Genomic DNA, 24892 nt, shown 5'->3' on the forward strand with positions numbered 1-24892 from the left:
ATTTAAAAGAGCTGATTTCTTTGGGGCAATGCCCTACAAAAGGTCCTTTTAAGGGCTATTGGTAGTTTAGTTTAGGCTAGGGTTTTTTTTATTTTGGGGGGCTTTTTATTTTGATAGGGCTATTAGATTAGGTGTAATTAGTTTAAATATCTTGCAAGTTGTTTCTTATTTTGTGTAATTTAGTGGTTTTTTTTGTAATTTAGGTAATTGTATTTAATTAATGTAATTTATTGTAGTGTAGTGTTAGGTGCTAGTGTAACTCAGGTTAGGTTTTATTTTACAGGTAAATTTGTATTTATTTTAGCTAGGTAGTTAGTAAATAGTTAATAACTATTTAGTTACTATTCTACCTAGTTAAAATAAATACAAACTTGCCTGTAAAATAAAAATAAACCCTAAGCTAGATACAATGTAACGATTAGTTATATTGTAGCTAGTTTAGGGTTTATTTTACAGGTAAGTATTTAGTTTTAAATAGGAATTATTTAGTTATTAATAGTAGGTTTTAATTAGATTTATTTTAATTATATTTAAGTTTAATTAAATATATTTAAATATAATATAGTGGCGGCGACGTTGGGGGCGGCAGATTAGGGGTTAATAATTGTAGGTAGGTGGTGGCGATGTTAGGGGTGGCAGATTGGGGGTTAATAATATTTAACTAATGTTTGCGATGCGGGAGTGCGGCGGTTTAGGGGTTAATATGCTTATTATAGTGGCGGCGACATTGGGGCAGCAGATTAGGGGTTAATAAATGTAGGTAGGTTGCAGCGACATTGGGGGAAGGAGATTAGGGGTTAATAAATATAATGTAGGTAATGTAGGTGTCGGCGATGTTGGGGGCAGCAGATTAGGGGTTAATATGTTTATTATATTGGCGGCGATATCCAGAGCGGCTGATTAGGAGTTAATATGTATAATGTAGGTGTCGGCGATGTCGGGGCGGCAGATTAGGGGTTAACAAGTGTAAGATTAGGGGTGTTTAGACTCGGGGTTCATGTTAGGGTGTTAGGTGTAAACATAAATGTAGTTTCCCCATAGGAATCAATGTTCCTACATCGAATATTACTCTTTTGTTCATTTGTACTATCCCTAACCTTGCGGGTGGTCGCACCCACATAAACCCTCCCATGCAGGCATTTCCCCAGATATACAGCATTTGTTGTATTGCAGTTGTAATAGCCCTTGATATTGTATTTCTTTCCTGTCTGGAGGTTTAGAAAATGGGGAGTTTTACAATAACACAATTTAAACATGGGAAACCTCCCAGATTATATATTCATTTATATTGCTCTTTTTTAATAGTATAGGACTGCTAATATCTGTATGGACCAATTAATCCTTAATATTTCTCCTCCTCCTACAAACCAACATGGGAGGCACAGCAAACTCTTTAATATTAGAATGACACTGTTTAAGTATGGGCCAATATTTCCTTAAAATACCCATAATAAGTTTATTGTGTTCTGTGTGATCCATAACAAACACTAAGCATGTTTCTTGTTCTGTTTTAGTGTCTCCTTCCCTACCAGTGTTGTCCATTATCTTATTGCGCTCATTTTGTACCAGTCTGGATGGATAATCTCTTCTAAAAACTTTTCCAGCCATCTCACTGAGTCTACCTTGTAGACTATCAGGTTCTGATACTATCCTTTTCACCCTGGCAAATTAACTACGGGGAAGGGGCCAAAGGGTACTATTTGGATGCAAACTGTTCAAATGCAAATGCCTATTTTTATCAATGGCCTTGATAAACAAATCTGTTTTTATGCCCCTCCTTCTACATAAACATTTGTATCCAAAATTTCACATATTCCTCACTGTGGGTCAGTGTAAATTTTATAGAGTTAGTACTATGATTTAAGTCCTGTAGAAAATCCTCAAGGGACTAATTGTCGCTATACTACACACCGTACACAACATCTATATAGCACCACCATGTGGTAGCATACTGTAGGAACAACTTGTTCTCATACACAAACTTTTCTTCATATGTGTTCATATAGATATTCACTGAATTATATGAAGCCTGTAGGTATGAATAAAGAATTCAAATTTGCATTTTTTATTTCTAGCTGGCTCTATGATGGTATGCTTTGACTAGGCATTTTCATTACATATTGTGTATATATTTCTGCATGTTTTAAATTATATGAATTGGTATACATTCTTGTGTATATTTCAATTTGAATTGTGATATGCAAAGGGTTAACGTGTAAAGATTATATATATACTGGATGACCACTAGGTGGTGATATAAAATGTAACCTCCCAGGTTATGGAAGGGATTATGAGAGCTATTTAAACTGTGACTCAGTATGTACTAGTATGCATGATTAAGGGTGTTACACCTAAAAACTTTATATACTAGATGTCCCAATTATGAAACAATAAAGGTCTTTTAAAAAAGATTACAATGCTGCTCAACTTTGTTGTTGTTTGATTTTAACTTTCAGATCCCGTTAAGGTACGAGTGTAGATGGGCATTTAATTAATTGTTAAAAAAAAATTCAGTTTCAGTAAATCCTCTCAATTAAGCAATTAGCTTTATGAATCATAATTACCACTACTAATGCCATTTAAGAGAAAAGGGAAACGCTCAAACTGGGTAATGACAAGTTAGATTGCAAAAACTATCTGTAGATTGTCAGCTCTTTTGGTCAGAGTTTTGTTATTATTATTATTATTAATTTGCAACAATGTTAGCTCTCTCCTGATCATGTTCCTTATTGTTAAAAAAAAAGCTAACAAAAGTAATGATCTTTTGAGAAAAAATAAGCTCATACCAAGAAGAAAAGGAAAAGAAATTTGACAGATGTTAAAAATGGGGAAGGCAACTCAAATCCTCTAGCACTGAAAACTAACTGTGGTTTCAAGGTCAATGGTAATCATATAGAAAATATCTGTAATTGATTAATTAGTCTGTTCTTACACAGCCAAACCCTTAAATCATGGCATGATTATGGTGTTGAGAAACTGGCAGCCCATAGGCTATATGCCGCCCTAAAGTGTCATTAAATTCAAAATTAAATTAAAATTCCTTCTATTATAACATCTGCTTTGTTTTCTGTGTATCCTTTGTTGGAGGGTAAACCTAGTCAGTTTAATTGGAGCTTATGAGCATCTGTGTTTTTTTGGAATTTGATGGCACCATTGTTTTGCAACATTGCTACAAACATGTTATTCTCTGTTTATTGAATAAAGAGTCTCTCTAATATTAATTATGACTCCTGGTGCTATTACTATTTACTATCAACATTAAAATGTTTCTTGTTAATTAGTTACTTTATTAATTATGCTATGCAACTGAGTTTATTTATATTCTTGGGTAAAACTTTTCAAATAAAGATAAGCTGCTTGAATCTTCACTGATTTGTTAAAGGGACACTGAACCCAAATTTTTTCTTTCATGATTCAGATAGAGCATGTAATTGTAAGCAACTTTCTAATTTACTTCTATTATCAATTTTTCTTCATTCTCTTGCAAACTTTATTTGAAAAGAAGGCATCTCAGCTAAGGAGCCAGCAAATTGTGGGTTCAGAACCATGGACAGCACTTGTTTAAAGGTGCTGTCCAATCAGCAAGGACAACCCAGGTTGTTCACCTAAAATGGACCGGCATCTAAACTTACATTCTTGGTTTTCAAATAAACATACTAAGAAAATGAAGTGAATTTGATAATAGGAGTAAATTAGAAAGTTGCTTAAAATTGCATGCTCTATCTGAATCACAAAAGAATTTTTTTGGCTACAGTGTCCCTTTAACATATAAATCAGCTCTTCCTCCAACACATTACATATAGCTGTTTATCCCTCTATTGGCTTATAATAAAATAAGAATCAAGTAATGTAAGAGCTGTTGATCACACAATATGCACACTCTATACGGTTTGCTCACTCTAAAAGATGGTCCTCTACCAAATATTTCCGGGATCAATTGAAGAAGTGTCTGAGCCATACTTACTATTCAAACATTCAGTTCTAATAAATTCTTCCAGCTTGGAGACAAGAAAATAATCTCCTCACTAGGGGCCAATTATATCAGGTTCTCTGGGCTGGTAAAATTCTATAAGAATGCTTGTCAGCCCCTCTTTCTCTGGTGAAATTATAAAAAGCCACTTTTTACCCTGAAAACAGGATATATTGAAAAGGGGTACATAATACATTTCCATGTGGGGAGGAGATGCCTACATTACAAAAGTGCGCTATAAAATTTGTAATTTAAAGGGACAGTCAACCCCAAAATTTTTGTTGTTTAAAAAGAAAGATAATACCTTTATTACCCATTCCCCAGTTTTGCATAACCAACACTGTTATAGAAATACACTTTTTACCTGTGTGATTACCTTGTATCTATGCTTCTGCAAACTGCCCCCTTGTTTCAGTTCTTTTGACAGACTTGAAATTTAGCCAATCAGTGCTCACTCCAGGGTAACTTCACATGCATGAGCTCAATGCTATCTATATGAAACACATGAAACACATGCCCTCTAGTGGTCAAAATGCATTCAGATTAGAGGCAGTCTTCAAGGTCTAAGAAATTAGCATATGAACCTCCTAGGTTTAGCTTTCAACTAAGAATACCAAGAGAACAAAGCAAAATTGGTGAGACAAGTAAATTGGAAAGTTGGTTAAGATTACATTCCCTATTTAAATCATGAAAGTTTTTTTGGACTTGACTGTCCCTTTAAGAATCATACAAAACGAATAATTGGACCTTTCATATAAATAAGGAACAAAAAATTGTATTGTTAAGGTGCATCAAAAATCGTAACAAAATTGTTCACCAAAAATCAAATTTGATCAAAAACGAAAAATTTATATGTAAATTCATAATTTAAATACACTGGATGTGCAAAAATCACTTAAAAATTCATAGTTATAAGTTCAATAGTTGTTTTTTGTAAAATGGGCTGAACAAGAGCGTTCCATGGGCGTATATGAATTTTTTTCTCAAATCCCAGTGTAATTCTATAAACATTTTTGCACTACAGATCTCACTATTTTTTTCTCACAAATTGAAAGGTGGCAGGTTTTGACCAAAATGCTCAAAGCACTAATTACTCTGAAAGGAAAACCTACCCATACGAGAATTACAGTGTATTTAAGGTACAGTGCACTGAGAACAGCGTCATTTATTTTGTATCAGGCGTAATATTCAAGTTTCAAAACACGGTTTCTACCTCTGTACTTCGCCCTCCATTGTGAAGTTCTACCTAGCAGAGAGCTCTCATTATTTGTATGGAAGACTTTTGTTATAGAATTCCATGATGGTTACCCCTATGAGCAGGGTCACCACTAGAAATTATGGGGCCCCTGACTTAACCATTAATCAGGGCCCCCCTCCTTTGACATGTGCAATTTTTTACCAAGTGACTAAAACGTATATGCACTTTATTCTTAAGTGTCTATTTAAACTTGGAAATGTTGTAAAGGTAGTAACATACAAACACACAGACACACTCATACACTGAAACACACACACACACTCACACATAAGGATTCACATATAGACACTCTAGCAGACACGCAAAGAAACACACTCAGACCCAAACAGACACTCAGCACTTGTTTACATTGACCTGAAAAGTAATGAGGTAAACTACAGTTTTGGAAAAAAAGGAGATTTAGAAAACTAAATATGGCGTTCGGATTATCTTTTTTGTAAAGGAAGATGCCAACTAAATGATGACAACAGCATGCAGTGGCTGAAAGGAAGGGCCCTGAACTGCCTAAACAATAATTTAAAGGTTATATGGTGGATTGTTGACTTCCGGAAAGGTCTCATTAGTCTCAAAGTCTGTAGAAAGATGTGAATAATCAGTAGTAAGGTCAAAATGTCCAAAAAAGGAACAGATAATGGACACACACACACAAACTCAAACTTGCACATACGCCCAAGGAAACACTGACAGAGACAGCCTCAGAAAACACACAAAGGCATATACACACACACACACAGACACCCACAGAAAACACACAAAGACATACACACACAGAGAGACAACCACATAAAACACAGAAAGACATACATACACACACCCTCACTGAGACATCCACAGAAAACACACAAAGACATGCACACACCCTCACAGAGACACCCACAGAAAACACACACCCTCACAAATACATCCACAGAAAACACAGACATACATATATACATACATACATACATACACACACACACACCCTCACAGATACATCCACAGAAAACACAGACATACACACCCACCCTCACAGAGGCATCCAGAGAAAATACACAAAGACAAACATACATGCACCCTCACAGAGACACCCATAGAAAAGCTCAAATACATATGCACACACCCTCACAGACATCCACAGAAAATGCACAAAGACATACACACCCACCCTCACAGAGAGACCCACAGAAAAAAAATACATACACACTCATAGAGGCACAAACCAAAGCACAAAGACATAAACACAGACACCCACAGAAACACTCACAGGAGGAAATATTTATGCACCTTGCATCCCCTAAATCAACAGTGTGTGACATGCATGATAAAAAAAAATTGCAGAAATTAAGAGATCACTTTTAAAGAATCATATTTGTAACTGTGCAAACAAAAAAAATTCTGTGAATTCAAAATTGTACATTAATGATCTGGGTAGATGGCTAGATGAAGAAAAGTACTTTTAAAAGGTTGATATATGTTTGTTTGATTTTTCCCCATTTTCCCCAACCTAGAGCACCACTTCAAATATAGTGTACAAATGTTCCCATCTGTCAGCTGTTATTTGGAGTCAGTCAGGAAAGGGTCTAACGCTCACTTTGCAGCCGCGATTTTTCCATACCGCAGATCCCCCTAAGCCATTTGCGTATCCAATCTTTTCAATGGGATCTTTCTAACGCCGGTATTTAGAGTCTTGGCTGAAGTGAGCGTTAGAAATCTAACGACAAAACTCCAGCCGCAGAAAAAAGTCAGTAGTTAAGAGCTTTTTGGACTAACGCCGGTTTATAAAGCTCTTAACTACTGTGCTCTAAAGTACACTAACACCCATAAACTAGGTCCCCCCACATCGCCGCCACTCTATTAAAATTTTTTAACCCCTAATCTGCCGCTCTGTACACCGCCGCCAGCTACGTTATCCCTATGTACCCCTAATCTGCTGCCCCTAACATCGCCGACCCCTATATTATATTTATTAACCCCCGCTATCGCTGACACCTGCATATTTTTTTAACCCCTAATCTGCCGCTCCGTACACCGCCGCAACCTACATTATACCTATGTACCCCTAATCTGCTGCCCCTAACACCGCCAACCCCTATATTATATTTATTAACCCCTAATCTGCCGTCCCCAACGTCGCCTCCACCTACCTACAACAACTAACCCCTAATCTGCCGACCGGATCTCACCGCTACTATAATAAATGTATTAACCCCTAAAGCTAAGTCTAACCTTAACCCTAAAACCCCCCTAAGTTAAATATAATTTAAATCTAACGAAATAAATTAACTCTTATTAAATAAATTAATCCTATTTAAAGCTAAATACTTACCTGTAAAATAAACCCTAATATAGCTACAATATAAATAATAATTATATTGTAGCTATTTTAGGATTAATATTTATTTTACAGGTAACTTTGTAGTTATTTTAACCAGGTACAATAGCTATTAAATAGTTAATAACTATTTAATAGCTACCTAGTTCAAATAATTACAAAATTACCTGTCAAATAAATCCTAACCTAAGTTACAATTAAACCTAACACTACACTATCAATAAATTAATTAAATAAAATACCTACAATTATCTACAATTAAACCTAACACTACACTATCAATAAATTAATTAAATAAAATACCTACAATTAAATACAATTAAATAAACTAACTAAAGTACAAAAAATAAAAAAGAACTAAGTTACAAAAAATAAAAAAATATTTACAAACATTAGAAAAATATTACAACAATTTTAAACTAATTACACCTACTCTAAGCCCCCTAATAAAATAACAAAGACCCCCGAAACAAAAAAATGCCCTACCCTATTCTAAAATTAAAATAGAAAAGCTCTTTTACCTTACCAGCCCTTAAAAGGGCCCTTTGCGGGGCATGCCCCAAAGAATTCAGCTTTTTTGCCTGTAAAAAAAACATACAATACCCCCCCCCATACATTACAACCCACATACCCCTAATCTAACCCAAACCCCCCTTAAATAAACCTAACACTAAGCCCCTGAAGATCTCCCTACCTTGTCTTCACCTCGCCGGGTTCACCGATCCGTGCACCGAAGGCTTGAGTCCGATCAGCCAATAGAATGCGAGCTCAATCTGATTGGCTGATCGGATCAGCCAATCGGATTGAACTTGAATCTGATTGGCTGATTCCATCAGCCAATCAGAATTTTCCTACCTTAATTCCGATTGGCTGATAGAATCCTATCAGCCAATCAGCCAATCGGAATTAAGGTAGGAAAATTCTGATTGGCTGATGGAATCAGCCAATCAGATTCAAGTTCAATCCGATTGGCTGATCCGATCAGCCAATCAGATTGAGCTCGCATTCTATTGGCTGATCGGACTCAAGACTTCGGTGCACGGATCGGTGAACCCGGCGAGGTGAAGACAAGGTAGGGAGATCTTCAGGGGCTTAGTGTTAGGTTTATTTAAGGGGGGTTTGGGTTAGATTAGGGGTATGTGGGTTGTAATGTATGGGGAGGGGGTATTGTATGTTTTTTTTACAGGCAAAAGAGCTGAATTCTTTGGGGCATGCCCCGCAAAGGGCCCTTTTAAGGGCTGGTAAGGTAAAAGAGCTTTTCTATTTTAATTTTAGAATAGGGTAGGGCATTTTTTTATTTTGAGGGTCTTTGTTATTTTATTAGGGGGCTTAGAGTAGGTGTAATTAGTTTAAAATTGTTGTAATATTTTTCTAATGTTTGTAAATATTTTTTTTTTTTTGTAACCTAGTTCTTTTTTATTTTTTCTACTTTAGTTAGTTTATTTAATTGTATTTAATTGTAGGTATTTTATTTAATTAATTTATTGATAGTGTAGTGTTAGGTTTAATTGTAGATAATTGTAGGTATTTTATTTAATTAATTTATTGATAGTTTAGTGTTAGGTTTAATTGTAACTTAGGTTAGGATTTATTTTACAGGTAATTTTGTAATTATTTGAACTAGGTAGCTATTAAATAGTTATTAACTATTTAATAGCTATTGTACCTGGTTAAAATAATTACAAAGTTACCTGTAAAATAAATATTAATCCTAAAATAGCTACAATATAATTATTATTTATATTGTAGCTATATTAGGGTTTATTTTACAGGTAAGTATTTAGCTTTAAATAGGAATAATTTATTTAATAAGAATTAATTTATTTTGTTAGATTTAAATTATATTTAATTTAGGGGGGTGTTAGGGTTAAGGTTAGACTTAGCTTTAGGGGTTAATACATTTATTATAGTAGCGGTGAGATCCGGTCAGCAGATTAGGGGTTAATTATTGTAGGTAGGTGGAGGCGACGTTGGGGACGGCAGATTAGGGGTTAATAAATATAATATAGGGGTCGGCAGTGTTAGGGGCAGGAGATTAGGGGTACATAGGTATAATGTAGGTTGCAGCGGTGTATGGAGCGGCAGATTAGGGGTTAAAAAAATATGCAGGGGTCAGCGATAGCGGGGGCGGCAGATTAGGGGTTAATGAGTGTAAGGCTAGGGGTGTTTAGACTCGGGGTACATGTTAGAGTGTTAGGTGCAGACTTAGGAAGTGTTTCCCCATAGGAAACAATGTAGCTGCGTTAGGAGCTGAACGCTGCTTTTTTGCAGGTGTTAGGTTTTTTTTCAGCTCAAACAGCCCCATTGTTTCCTATGGGGAAATCGTGCACAAGCACGTTTTTAAACCTGGCCGCGTCCGTAAGCACCGCTGGAATTTAGAGTTGTAGTGGGGGTAAATATGCTCTACGCTCCCTTTTTGGAGCCTAACGCAGCCCTTCTGTGAACTCTAAATACCAGCGGTATTTAAAAGGTGCGGGAGAAAAAAAGCCAGTAGCTAACGCACCCCTTTGGCCGCAGAACTCTAAATCTAGCCGGCTCTAAATCTAGTCAGCTGTAGTGTAAACTGAACAGTTTTAAGTTAACCTGGCTCATTTCAAACACTGAGCAATCTTAGTCTGAGAGTATAGCATGTTATGCTAAAAATCTTAGATAAAATGCAGCTCCTTGAATCTGGAAAGTCCTTGCATAAAGGGGCAGTAAACTGTTAAAATATATATATAATACACTGCTGCTAAAAGAAAATGTGTTTTTATGGGTCCCTGGTCCCACCATACAACTACTACCACATTGAAGTTACAATCCGAAATTGCACAAAGAAATAAAAAACATTTGCTAAGTAAGTCCTACCTCCTCTGCAAATGAAAGTGATCTGCCGTCTAACTCAGACACACATTGTACAAACAAAGTACTAAGTCTGTCTCACACTGTGCATAGTGGTTTAGTGCACACTCAGATATCCTCTCAAATGCTAATACTTTACTCTTTGAAATAACATTTCCCATTCACAATTAGCACTCTGCTGTAGTACCCACTGGTGGCTGCCAACATTTTTTTAAAAACATTTTTTTTTAAGTTCTTGCCTCATGGGCCCCCCCTGGCCCATTGGGCCCCTGTCAGGAGTCACCCCTGTCACCCCCTGATGGCGGCCCTGCCTATGAGTGTTGTCGAGGAAAGCCACACATAGACCAGCACATTTTATAGAATTGGGCCCTAGCTCTGAGTTTACACGTAATGCCTTCTTCTTACCAGAGATTTTCACTCTCCTCTCCAGATGGTATGTCTCTTCTCCAATACAGTTATTACAGCTTTTCTATATCTATCTATCTATCTATCAATCTATCTATCTATCTATCTATCTATCCATCTATCCCCTTTTATCTATTTATCTATCTATTATCTATCTATCTATTTATCTATCTATCTATCTATCTATCTATCTATCTATCGGAAAAGCCCTTATTTATTTATATATATATATATATACTGTATATAAAAAGATTGATAGATATAGATGTAGAGGTAGGGATGATAGACAGATAAATCTATTGCTTGTGCCCATTACCACACACATTACCACCACACTGCTTAGTTTGATTGGCTGTAAATGTATTATTTTTCTTCTGATTCCATGCTATATATCACTTCGTCCATGTGGGCAGATTAACATTGGCGAAACGACAAGAATGGTCCATGAAAGGATGTGTGAACATAGGTCTGATATTAGAAAGAAAAAAATTAAAAATCCTGTGGCTGAACATTTTTTGGAGGCAGGCCATAATGTTTGTCAAATGAGATTTCAGATTATTGATCACATTGCAAACCCCAGAAGAGGGGAGACAGGGAATTGTATCTAAAGCAGAATGAGTTTTTCTGGATTAATAAATTAGAAACCCTACGCATAGGCATGAATAAAGAGTTTGATTTATCTGTCTTTTTATAATTTTGTCTTTTTGTTTGATATGGCCTTCAGTAATAAGACATTTACCCTTTATGTAACTTGTATCTTTGAATCAAGCACTTTGCTAAATAAGTTTGTTACTTATTTTCAACTTGAGAGAATAATTTGTATATAATTAAAATACCATATTAGATTTTTTTAGAAGATTATCACACATTTAGGCAAACATTCACAAACTCCTGATATATATACAGTATCTCACAAAAGTGAGTACACCCCTCACATTTTTGTAAATATTTTATTATATCTTTTCATTTGACAATACTAAAGAAATGACACTTTGCTACAATGTAAAGCAGTAATTGTACAGCCTGTATAATAGTGTAAATTTGCTGTCTCCTCAAAATTAACTCAACACACAGCCATTAATGTCTAAACCATTGGCAACAAAAGTGAGTACACCCCTAAAAATGTCCAAATTGTGCCCAAAAAGTGTCAATATTTTGTGTGGCCACCATTATTTTCCAGCATTGCTTAACCCTCTTGGTCATGGAGTTCACCAGAGCTTCACAGGTTGCCACTGGAGTCCTCTTCCACTTCTCCATGATGACATCACGGAGCTGGTGGATGTTAGAGACCCTATGCTCCCCCACCTTCCATTTGAGGATGTCCCACAGATGCTCAATAGGGTTTAGGTCTGGAGACATGCTTGGCCAGTCCATCACCTTTTCCCTCAGCTTCTTTAGCAAGGCAGTGGTCGTCTTGCAGGTGTGTTTGGGGTCGTTATCATGTTGGAGTACTACCCTGTGGCCCAAAGGGAGGGGATCATGCTCTGCTTCAGTATGTCACAGCACATGTTAGCTTTCAAGGTTCCCTCAATGAACTGTAGCTCCCCAGTGCCGGCAGCACTCATGCAGCCCTAGACCATGACACTCCCACCACCATGCTTGACTGTAGGCAAGGGATACTTGTCTTTGTACTCCTCACTTGGTTGCCGCCACACACGCTTGACACCATCTGAACCAAATAAGTTTATCTTGGTCTCATCGTACCACAGGACATGGTTCTTAGTCTGCTTGTCTTCAGCAAACTGTTTGCGGGCTTTCTTGTGCATCATTTTTAGAAGAGGCTTCCTTCTGGGATGACAACCATGCAGACCAATTTGATGCAGTGTACGACATATGGTCTGAGCACTGACAGGCTGACCCCAACCCCTTCAACCTCTGCAGCAATGCTGACAGCACTCATATGTCTATTTCCCACAGATAACCTCTGGATATGAAGCTGAGCATGTGCACTTATCTTCTTTGGTCGACCACGGCGAGGCCTGTTCTGATTGGAACCTGTCCTGTGAAACCGCTGTATGGTCTTGCCCACCGTGCTGCAGCTCAGTTTTAGGGTCTTGGCAATCTTCTTATAGCCTAGGCCATCTTTATGTAGAGCAACAATTATTTTTTCAGATCCTCAGTGAGTTCTTTGCCATGAGGTGCCATGTTGCCCTTCCAGTGAGTGTGAGAGCGATAACACCAAATTTAACACACCTGCTCCCCATTCACACCTTGTAATACTAACGATTCACATGACACCAGGGAGGGAAAATGGCTAATTGGGCTAAATTTGGACATTTCCACTTAGTGGCGGTTTAGACATTAATGGCTGTGTGTTGAGTTATTTTGAGGGGACAGCAAATTTACAGTTATACAGGCTGTATACTCACTACTTTACATTGTAGCAAAGTGTCATTTCTTTAGTGTTGACACATGAAAAGATATAATAAAATATTTACAAAAATGTGAGGGGTTTACTCACTATTGTGAGATACTGTGTGTGTGTGTATATATATATATATATATATATATATATATACAGGGAGTGCAGAATTATTAGGCAAATGAGTATTTTGACCACATCATCCTCTTTATGCATGTTGTCTTACTCCAAGCTGTATAGGCTCGAAAGCCTACTACCAATTAAGCATATTAGGTGATGTGCATCTCTGTAATGAGAAGGGGTGTGGTCTAATGACATCAACACCCTATATCAGGTGTGCATAATTATTAGGCAACTTCCTTTCCTTTGGCAAAATGGGTCAAAAGAAGGACTTGACAGGCTCAGAAAAGTCAAAAATAGTGAGATATCTTGCAGACGGATGCAGCACTCTTAAAATTGCAAAGCTTCTGAAGCGTGATCATTGAACAATCAAGCGTTTCATTCAAAATAGTCAACAGGGTCGCAAGAAGCGTGTGGAAAAACCAAGGCGTAAAATAACTGCCCATGAACTGAGAAAAGTCAAGCGTGCAGCTGCCAAGATGCCACTTGCCACCAGTTTGGCCATATTTCAGAGCTGCAACATCACTGGAGTGCCCAAAAGCACAAGGTGTGCAATACTCAGAGACATGGCCAAGGTAAGAAAGGCTGAAAGATGACCACCACGTCAAGACTGGGCCAAGAAATATCTCAAGACTGATTTTTCTAAGGTTTTATGGACTGATGAAATGAGAGTGAGTCTTGATGGGCCAGATGGATGGGCCCGTGGCTGGATTGGTAAAGGGCAGAGAGCTCCAGTCCGACTCAGACGCCAGCAAGGTGGAGGTGGAGTACTGGTTTGGGCTGGTATCATCAAAGATGAGCTTGTGGGGCCTTTTTGGGTTGAGGATGGAGTCAAGCTCAACTCCCAGTCCTACTGCCAGTTTCTGGAAGACACCTTCTTCAAGCAGTGGTACAGGAAGAAGTCTGCATCCTTCAAGAAAAACATGATTTTCATGCAGGACAATGCTCCATCACACGCGTCCAAGTACTCCACAGCGTGGCTGGCAAGAAAGGGTATAAAAGAAGAAAATCTAATGACATGGCCTCCTTGTTCACCTGATCTGAACCCCATTGAGAACCTGTGGTCCATCATCAAATGTGAGATTTACAACAGTACACCTCTCTGAACAGTGTCTGGGAGGCTGTGGTTGCTGCTGCACGCAATGTTGATGGTGAACAGATCAAAACACTGACAGAATCCATGGATGGCAGGCTTTTGAGTGTCCTTGCAAAGAAAGGTGGCTATATTGGTCACTGATTTGTTTTTGTTTTGTTTTTGAATGTCAGAAATGTATATTTGTGAATGTTGAGATGTTATATTGGTTTCACTGGTAAAAATAAATAATTGAAATGGGTATATATTTGTTTTTGTTAAGTTGCCTAATAATTATGCACAGTAATAGTCACCTGCACACACAGATATCCCCCTAAAATAGCTATAACTAAAAACAAACTAAAAACTACTTCCAAAACTATTCAGCTTTGATATTAATGAGTTTTTTGGGTTCATTGAGAACATGGTTGTTGTTCAATAATAAAATTAATCCTCAAAAATACAACTTGCCTAATAATTCTGCACTCCCTGTATATATATATATACGCACACACAAACACATATTATATTATATTTTAGATCCTAACAAAAAAATCACAGTTTTGTTCTACTCTAACATAAAAAGTAGAATTTCCTTCAATGAGTTTTTTTTTTAATAATGTTACAAAACATACATTGTTCTTATTGTTTTTTTTTTCTTTTCAAAAACAAGAATAAAATACAACTGCTAATATATATATATATATATATATATATATATATATATATATATATATATATATATATATAAAAGCCTGCATTGTATTGTTGAAAAACTCTCTTCTCTGACTCCAGGCTTATAACTCCAGTATAAGCTTTTCTAGATATAACGTGTTCTATAAGAAGTAGAAAATCTATTGAGCTTCTAGCAGATAATCTAAAGCTGAAATGTACTTCAGACTGAAACAAATCATTAGAAACAGATGCAATCTCTGCTGTATGAGATCCCTGCCTTAGGACCCCACTGATAATCACATTGAGACTTTTTGAAGTGATTTTAAAATAAGTAAAGGAATCTAAAAAAATAATAGGGCAAACATGACAGATTACTTTATTAATTAGCTCAGTAATTAAGCAGTTATTGTTAAAGTAAAACATTAAACATTTTTAACAATAAGCTACAATAAAATATTTTTTTTCAATTACTTAATTACCATCAGTATTAAGCACTTTGCTTCAAGTGTCTTATTGTCTAATTTATATTGCACCAAGCATACTGATAGATTTATATTTATATTTCAAAAACCCATACACAAATATATTTTAAAAATGTGCATATAAGCTGTATATACAGCATAGAAAGGAAGAAAGTGTACCGCAAAATCAGCAAAGAGAATACTAGAGCTGTGCAGCCAAGAAATTTTCGTTTCAAACAAAAAAAATTCTTCGGAATATTCAGGGAAATTTGTTTCCTCGAAAATTCGGTGGCTGCACTATACGGTATTCATTTAGTTTAAAAAAAAAAAAGAGTACTGAATTTTCATTAAACATTTACATTGATTATGTTAAAACTAAAGTAAATGTTTCAAAGCTATAGGTGAAAAGTTCACCTGTAGCTACAATATTTACCTTAAAGGGACAGTCTACACCTTACTCATCTTAAAGTCTTACCTTAGATTATGCTGCAAATAGCCCCTTGCACCCTTTCTATATTATGCAGCAGGAACAGTAAAAAGTTATTTTAAAATGAATATTGTTTCTGGCCACTTTGAAATGGCTGCCAAGCTCCACCCACTGATGACATCATGATCTGGGCATTATCTAGGCACTTTGCTAAATAACATTGACAGTCTGTTGAATTCAACTAGTGAACCTTTTGTGATTGGACAACATATGCAGCCCAGAGCGTGATGACATAAGTGGGCGGAGCTTGGCAGCCATTTCAAAGTGTCCAGAAACAATATTCATTTTAAAATAATTTTTTTAACGTTCCTGCTGCATGATATATAAAGAAGTGCAGGGGGCTATTTGCAGCTTAATTTAAGGTAAGACTTTAAAGGGACGGTATACACCAATTTTCATTTAACTGCATGCAATAGACACTACTATAAAGAATAATATGCACAGATACTGATATAAAAAGCCAGTATAAAACCATTTAAAAACTTACTTAAAAGCTCCCAGTTTAGCACTTTTAATGAGGTTGACTGGAACACCCAGTGAAAACAGACACTCCCCCTCCCCCTTGCTCTGCATATGAAAATACCCTTTACACAAACAGGAGAAAGCTGGAGTAGGTATACATCAGTATTTTCCTAAAACTTTGGGGCTTGGTTAGGAGTCTGAAAATCAGAGCAATGTTATTTAAAAATAATCAAAACTATCCATTTAAAAAAACAAACAAACCTGTAGGGGCTCTATAAATTAATCATCTACAAAACATTTAAACAAAGAAAAATCTAGTGTATAATGTCCCTCTAAGATGACTAAGGTGTAGACTGTCCCTCTAATGTGCTCTGGAGAGCAAGACGAGGGTGCTAAGGTAAGTATTAACCCTTTAAACAAATTAAGTATATTTTAGTTTTCTTTAATTTTCGTTGGTGCATTTATTCGGATACTCATTTAGTAAAAACAAACAAAAATCCGATTTTCGTCACAAATGCGAATTCATACAAAAATGAATGCACATCTCTAGAGAATAATCTTTAATAAATTTATAAAGCTATTTTATGTCAAATTTAAACAAAACATTTACATTTTTTCTGCTATGCTATAGTTCATGGTTATATAATTTCGTTATGACCCGTTAAAAGGGTAAAGAAACAGAAATAAACTATTAGAAATAAAATGTCACTCATCCTAGAATACTTCTGTGTAGATGAAAATATTTAAATCCTTAAAGGGACATTAAAGGGACATAATACTCCTTGAAAGTGATGCAGCATAGCTGTAAAAAGATGACAAGAAAATATTACCTTGAACATCATTTCTTTAGCTCCCAGTAGGAAGTGCTCTGTGAACAGTTATTTTTCAGCTACTGTCAGCTGTGTGTTTAAAAACAAACAAAAAATACAACAGCCAATCAGCTTCATCAGTGCTGATGTAACACTTAGCTTTACTGTGATCTCATGAGATTTCACTGAAATCTTGCAAGTGTATACTCGCATGAAAAAATGGGTTTCATATCTCTGAGCTGCAGTTTTAGGAAAGAACATCTCTGTCAACTAAGATCATCACTGTAAGTTTGCAGTCTCTCTCTCTATATTGTACCTTAGATTTTGAATGCAATTATAAAGCTAATATGATTTAAATCAGACATTTTGCTGATATAAGTTAAAGGGACAGTTTAGTCGAAATTAAACTTTCATGATTAGATAGGGCATGCAATTTTAAACAACTTTCCAATTTACTTTTATCATCAAATTTGCTTTATTCTCTTGGTATTCTTTGTTGAAAGCTATTCCTAAGTAGGCTCATATACTAATTTCTAAGCCCTTGAATGCCTCATCTTATCTCATTGCATTTTGACAGTTTCAAAGCTAGAGGGTGTTAGTTCATGTGTGACATATAGATAACATTGTTCTCACACACGTGGAGTAACTTAGGAGACAGCACTAATTAGCTAAAATGCAAGTCTGTCAAAACAACTAAAATAAGGGGCAGTCTGCAGAGGCTTAGATACAAGGTAATCACAGAGGTAAAAAGTGATGGTTATGCAAAACTGGGGATTGGGTAATAAAGGAATTATCTATCTTTTTAAACAATAAAAATTCTGGAGTAGACTGTCCCTTTAAATACATGTTTATCCTGCTCTCTGGAGTGCTGCAAAATGAAATTCTCCCTCCTGGTTATGAATAATTCTCTAACATAAAATGCTGATGCAAATTAGATATATAACTGCAAAGTAAAATATCACGTCAAAATCTGATTTGAACAGTTTACAATATGGAATGATAGCTTTTCAAACTAAAGAAAAGCCACACAAGACTTGCTTGTTTGTATAGCAGACTTTTAAACTTAGATATGTTGTGTGCATTGTCACACAGCATTTTTGACAGCCCATAAAAGGTTATTTTTGAGATGAATGAAAGGCTGACATCACAGTGAAAAATTGGTAGTGCCGAGTACAAAGCTGTCAGCTCTGCATATGTGGGTGAGATCAGAACCTATACCAAAGACAGTCCTTGATAGGTTCCAACTGATTAAGATGTGCTGAAACAGATCATGTCCATAAATCAAATGATTCCATGTGATGCATGCTGTATATATTCTACTAATTTTGCACACTAGTTAACTGCGTGAAGCTACAGACATCAGTTTCTATAACATTACTATTGAAGGGACCATCTTAACTGATTAAATATAGTAACAATACATTTTGTTTGCTGTTTTCAAATAAGTTATTTCTATAAGTATTTTATCTTGAGTTGAAGGGATACTAAACCCAATTTTTCTTTCTTTCATGATTCAGATAGATTATGCAATTTTAAGCAACTTTCTAATTTACTCCTATTATGAATCACCTAGATTAGGAGTTTTGCGGTACAGCTATACCACTGAAAAATTGGCCATTGTGCGTGGAATGGCCAGGAACGCAAGTCGCGGCAGTATACCTATACCACAAGCATTCTAGCGTTTAACGCAACATGCATTCCACACTCAAAAAATGGACGTTTGAGTGCGGGATTTTCATAGCGCCGGTATTACAGGTTGTGTGGTCCGGCTAAAATGCTTGAATTATGCTCTATACCGACACAATCCATCTGAGACCAGTAGTTATGGATTTTGTGTAACAACAATGTTTAACAAAACTCATGACTAAAATGTTACAAAGTACACTAACACCCATAAACTACCTATTAACCCCTAAACTGCCACTCTCCTGCATCGCAAACACTATTTAAAACGTATTAACCTCTAATCTGCCACCCACATTGCAATTATTAAATACATTTATTAACCCCTAATCTGCCGCTCACCCACATCGCCAACACTATTTGAATATATAAACCCTTAAACCGCTGCTCCCCGACATCGCCGCCACTAAATAAACATATTAACCCCTAAACCTCTGGCCTCCCACATCGCTGCCACTAAATAAACCTATTAACCCCTAAACCTTCGGCCTCCCACATCGCCTCCACTAAATAAACCTATTAACCCCTAAACGTCTGGCCCCCACATTGCAAAACACTAAATTAAACTATTAACCCCTAAACCTAACATCCCCCTAACTTTAAATTAAAATTACAATATAACTATATTTAAATAATAAAAACTTACCTGTGAAATAAAAATAAACCTAACATTAAACTATAAATTAACCTAATCTTACTAGTCTAAAAAAATAAAAAATACCAATTAAAAATCCTAAATTTCAAATTAAAAAAAAACTAATGCTACGAAAAAAATACACTTAAATTACGAAAAAATAAAAAACAGTAAGATTACAAAAAATAATAAACGAAATTATCAAAAATAAAAACAATTACACCTAATCTAATAGCCCTAAAAAAATAAAAAAGCTCCTCCTAAATAAAAACACCCCCTAGCCTACAATAAACTACCAATAGCTCTTAAAATGGCCTTTTGTAGGGCATTTCCCTAAGTTAAACAGTTTTTTTACTTGGAAGTCCCCACAACAGTAAAATCCACCACCCAATCAACCCCCCAAAATAAAAAAACCTAACTCTAAAAAAAAACCTAAGTTACCCATTGCACCTAAAGGGGCATTTGTATGGGCATTGCCCTTAAAAGGGCATTCAGCTATTTTGCAATGCCCTTAAAAGGGCATTCATCTCTTTTACAATTTGCCCAAAGCCCTAATTTGAAAAAAAAAACCCACCCCTAAAGACAAACAAAAAAACCTAACACTAAACCCAGAATATCTACTCACAGTTCCTGAATTTCGGACATCCATCTCCATCCAGATGACAAGAAGTCTTCATCCAGGCGGCTACATCTTAATTCATCCCTGGGGCGTCTTCCATCTTCATCCCGAGCTATCCTGGAAGCCGATGCCATCCTGCGCAGAGTGTCCTCTTCATACGGTCACCGCCGTACCCTGATGCTTCAATGCAAGGTACCTATTTCAAAATGGCATACCTTGCATTCCTATTGGCTGATTAGATTCTTCAAATTCAAATCAGCCAATAGGATGAGAGCTACTGAAATCCTATTGGCTGTTCAAAACAGCCAATAGGATGAGAGCTACTGAAATTCTATTGGCTGGTTTGAACAGTTTAATTGGTAGTTTTTTTTAAATTTTATTAGAATAGTAAGGTTAGGTTAATTTATAGTTTGTTAGGTTTATTTTTATTTCACAGGTAAGTTTTTATTTATTTAAATATAGTTATATTGTTAGAGGGGTGTTAGGTTTAGGGGTTAATAGTTTAATTTAGTGTTTTGCAATGTGGGGGGCTGGAGGTTTAGGAGTTAATAGGTTTATTTAGTGGTGGCGATGTGGGAGGCCGGAGGTTTATGGGTTAATAGGTTTATTTAGTGGCAGCGGTGTGGGAGGCCGGAGGTTTAGGGGTTAATAACTTTTATTAGTGTCGGTGGCAGATTAGGGGTTAATAACTTTATTTAGTGTTGGCGATGTCGGGGAGCGGCGTATTAGGGGTGTTTAGACTAGGGGTTTATGTTAGGGTGTTAGATTTAAACGTAACTTTCTTTCCCCCATATACATCAATGGGGTTTCATTATAGCTATCGCCAGTCCGCACTTCAGGTGTTAGTTTTTTTCTAACACTTTCTCCCCATTGATGTCTATGGGGGAAAGCATGCACGAGCACATCAAATCAGCCCTCGGCTTTTGTGCGGTATGGAGCTTAATAACCATTTCCTCTTGAGAAAGTTCGGATAGGCCGAATGAAACACGTTGGGAGCGGAGCTTTACGAGGCTCCCTTGGACAGCGTCTACAACTGAAAAAGGGCTGGGTGAATGAACAGCTGAGGTGTGGTTGAAACACCATTTCGATTTTAACTGTGACTTTTCATTTCTTTCCCAAGATTGGGATACAGGCTTGTGATTACTATTTTCCTGTAAGTGTTTTTAACCGTGTGTGCTGAATAAAACATAAAACGTCTACCTTAATGGGGTTTGCGCTTCCTTCTTTTTTGCTGCATGGAGCTTAATGAACCATAAGGCACAGCAGAAGGAGGCTTTTCAGTAACTCGTAATGGCAGCGCTATGGAGAGTGAAATAACGCAACTTTTTGGGCGCTATTTCGCACCCTGTTTAGAGCAAAATTCGTAATCTAGGTAAATGTTTCTTCTCTTGCTATCTTTATTTAAAAAGCAGGAATGCAAAGATTAGGAGCCAGCCCATTTTAGGTTCAGAAGAAGCACCCTTGCTTATTGGTGGCTTCAGTTAGCAAACCAATAAGCAAGCATAACCCAGGTTCTGAACCAAAAATAAACCGGCTCCTAAGCTTTACATTCCTGCTTTTTAAATAAAGATAGAAAGAGAATGAAGAAAAATTGATAATAGGAGTAAATTAGAAAGTTGCTTAAAATTGCATGATCTATCTGAATTATTAAATACATTTTTTAGGTTTAGTATCCCTTTAAAGAGACATGAAATTATGTTTATAATAAACAGCACACGTGAGTAATTAGGCACAGCATTTAAAAAATTTGCATATAAAATAAATGGTTTATAAAAATGTAAAACTACCATTGTGTTAGCAAAATATGTAGGGTGTTGGGTAAATGCAATCTTGCACACTTTTTGTTTGTCATGATTTTTAAAAGATTTTCAGCTTGGAGCACTTAGATGCAACCCCAAGACCTCTACAACCCTGGAATACCATGATTAGTCCCCAGGGCCAGATAAAACCTTCATTGGGTGATTAGACCCAAATCCTTTAACTTCCAAAGTTGTCAACATTAAAAATAAAAATATCTAGGGAGCACAGCAGATGGCTAAGCAGACAGACTCATGGGGTAATTATGCAATAGGACAGGAAGCCAAATTTGACTTTCTCAAAAAAATCAAGACAGCTTCCAAGTATGCCTAAACCTGCCCCAATCACCGCCTGGCTCCCGCTGTAGTTTTTCAAATGTCTGGAAAAATTCAAATATGGTGAATATGTGTACATGTATGACCTCAAGAAGTCAGTCAGCAAATCATTGTAGTGTGTACTATTTATCATTTCAAAAGGATTTTAGCTTTTTCTTTCTTTTTTTTTTTACTTCATTTGTGAAGCGTGAGCGTCCTTTACATTCCCCTTCTACAAGGGTCTGTGGTCTCTATAGGAAGGCAAATGAGCAGCTTTTCATTTGAAGTGATGCTAGGAAACACCTATAATAGTTTATTGCCCATGCTCAGTAGAGGAGTAGATTTCAAATTCTGTAATGGTACCTTTCTTTTTTAGCTGCAGGCAATGGCACCACTGAGAATTTCTAAGTGATCATTTAGCAAGAAAACAAATGTTATATATAAAAAAAGTTATATGCTGTTTTTTCAACAATCTGCTTCTTTCTAAGTTTACTTTGATTTAATATATTTTTCTTTTTAATATCTTTTGAAAGTGATAGTAAACGTTCCCCTTTGTATAAAAAGATCTGGAATGTTTTAGATGGAGTTTAATTCATCAATTGTAATGAATATGCGTTATGACTATTTTTTTGTGTAAGTGCCCTATGGCTAGAGCGCCAATTGGATATCAGTTCCAACCTTTAGCTCACATAAAAAATTACTTTTGAAGTGGGCGGCCGGAGTGTGGGGTATTTGAATTTCAGCACTACATAAAAAAGTATGTTAATGTGTATCTTCATTACAACTGATTAATTAAACACCATCTAAAATATTGCTAACATTCCAGATCTGTTTATACAAAAGGGAAAGATTACCAACACTTTAAAGGGACATTAAACACTTTGAGATGGGAATATAAAATGATAAATTGTATATATAAAACAACTCTGCAATATACTTTCATTGTTTATTTTGTCCTCTTTGCCTGTAATTCCATTCTGAAATTGTGAGCTTTTCAGTTCCTGTTAGAAATGGAAGTGCAGAGCACTGTTAAATCCAGCACAACCATTGGCTGCACACTCTAGTGACTTATTTATAACTGACCCTAATTGGCCACAGCAGAGAAGGTAACACAAGTTACAACATGGCAGCTCCCAGTGTTTTATAGACACTAAAACTTTACACTTATTTTGTCAATATTTAAACAACTAATGAAACTTTAAAAATTACATCTACATGTTAGTCATGGACTAATCTTTTCTTTGAATGCATCATTCTATCTAGCATGTATTTAGTGTTTAATGTCCCTTTAAGAGCCTTAACCTTTTGTGCTTTTAGCAAAGCAGGATTTAGAGTTAGTAAATCTCTTCCTTTCTCAAGTCTGCGTGATGGATGCAGTACACATATACTATTTGCTCTTCTGCTCCAAAAAAAAGCAAAAAACAAAAACAAAATCATACTATTGGAATTCTTTCTACAAAGCTTTGCATTTTCATGCTTTGTCAAGTCATTCCTTGATTCTTGACTTTTATGTATTATAGATATATCTAATAATAGGTATTTCCTCATCATATTATTCGTCTTGACACATTGTATCAATGAGACTGACCAGATTTTGCTTGTTGAAACCTGAGAAACAGAATTTTATTCAAGTGTCTTTGTATTATAGGTTTTGCCTTGAAACTGAAAAAAAAATCAATTCTTTGTATTATATTTCTAGTGTAGCATCCTTGTAGTGCGCAGAGTAATGAGAAGTGTCACTGAGTTTACTAGATTTAAGTATTTTACAAATTGAAGCAGAATGTGCAGATATCTTACCTTTAGTCATTACTATAGCAGCCAGAGATTTGTGGCGAGTGCATACTGAGGAGAAACGATCAGACAGTTCCTGGAATTTTTGTATCACTAGTTGATATATGGAATCTGCAAAGTCCTAAAAAACAAAAACACAAATATAACTTTACAGTGGTTCTTTCTTATTTAATTTATATCTAAGTAAGGTAAATATTCTGGATATATGTAATATAAGCTTATCAATGCTCTAACATTACATTACTGTCAACAAAAAATGCAAGGGAATCCTAAACACATATACAAGAGTTTATACATGTAATCTTCAAAAGATTACAAGTGGTGAGCTATTTAGCTCTTTCCCTAACACGCAAACACAGTCAAAAGTAAACCTTTAAAGCAAGTGGGTTAACCCGCGTATTACTAGTTCAAAGTAAAATGTTTGCACGTCAGCGAAAGCCATCGTGCGCTAATTTGAGGAATGTGGATATCTTAGCTGTAGTAACTTCAATTTAGCGTGCAAACTGAAGAAAAAAAAAACACTCACTCGTGCGCTTACCCGACACCGCATTAGGCCAACTGTGTTAACCAGAAGGTAGTAATGAATATTTTACATTCCATTGCTCTTCCCATGTTCTATTTATTTTTTTAATATATGGTATTTATTTAATATATGTTAACGTAAAGGGGATATAGTAGATATAGTTTGTACAATTTTATAAGTTTTGCAAAATCCAAGAAAAATTCTACCTGTATAAGTAAAAAGAGGAGTTGCTTACAATATATATAAGAAAGGGACTGAGCAAAACAACACATATAGTCTGCATTTGTTTTTGTTTGTT

At 36.0% G+C, this 24892-nt stretch overlaps 1 protein-coding gene across 1 annotated transcript in view; it reads right to left on the reverse strand.

Annotated features, from left to right (window-relative positions):
• The window catches only part of ADARB2 (adenosine deaminase RNA specific B2 (inactive)), a 422890-nt gene that overhangs the window by 178933 nt on the left and 219065 nt on the right, over nucleotides 1-24892 (reverse strand). The window contains exon 3 of the mRNA XM_053712956.1: nucleotides 24078-24192. Coding sequence (XP_053568931.1) covers nucleotides 24078-24192 — 115 coding nt within the window. The remainder of the gene's footprint in view (nucleotides 1-24077; nucleotides 24193-24892) is intronic.

The sequence above is a fragment of the Bombina bombina genome, chromosome 5, assembly GCF_027579735.1.
Source record: "Bombina bombina isolate aBomBom1 chromosome 5, aBomBom1.pri, whole genome shotgun sequence".
NCBI classification, from domain to species: Eukaryota; Metazoa; Chordata; class Amphibia; order Anura; family Bombinatoridae; genus Bombina; species Bombina bombina.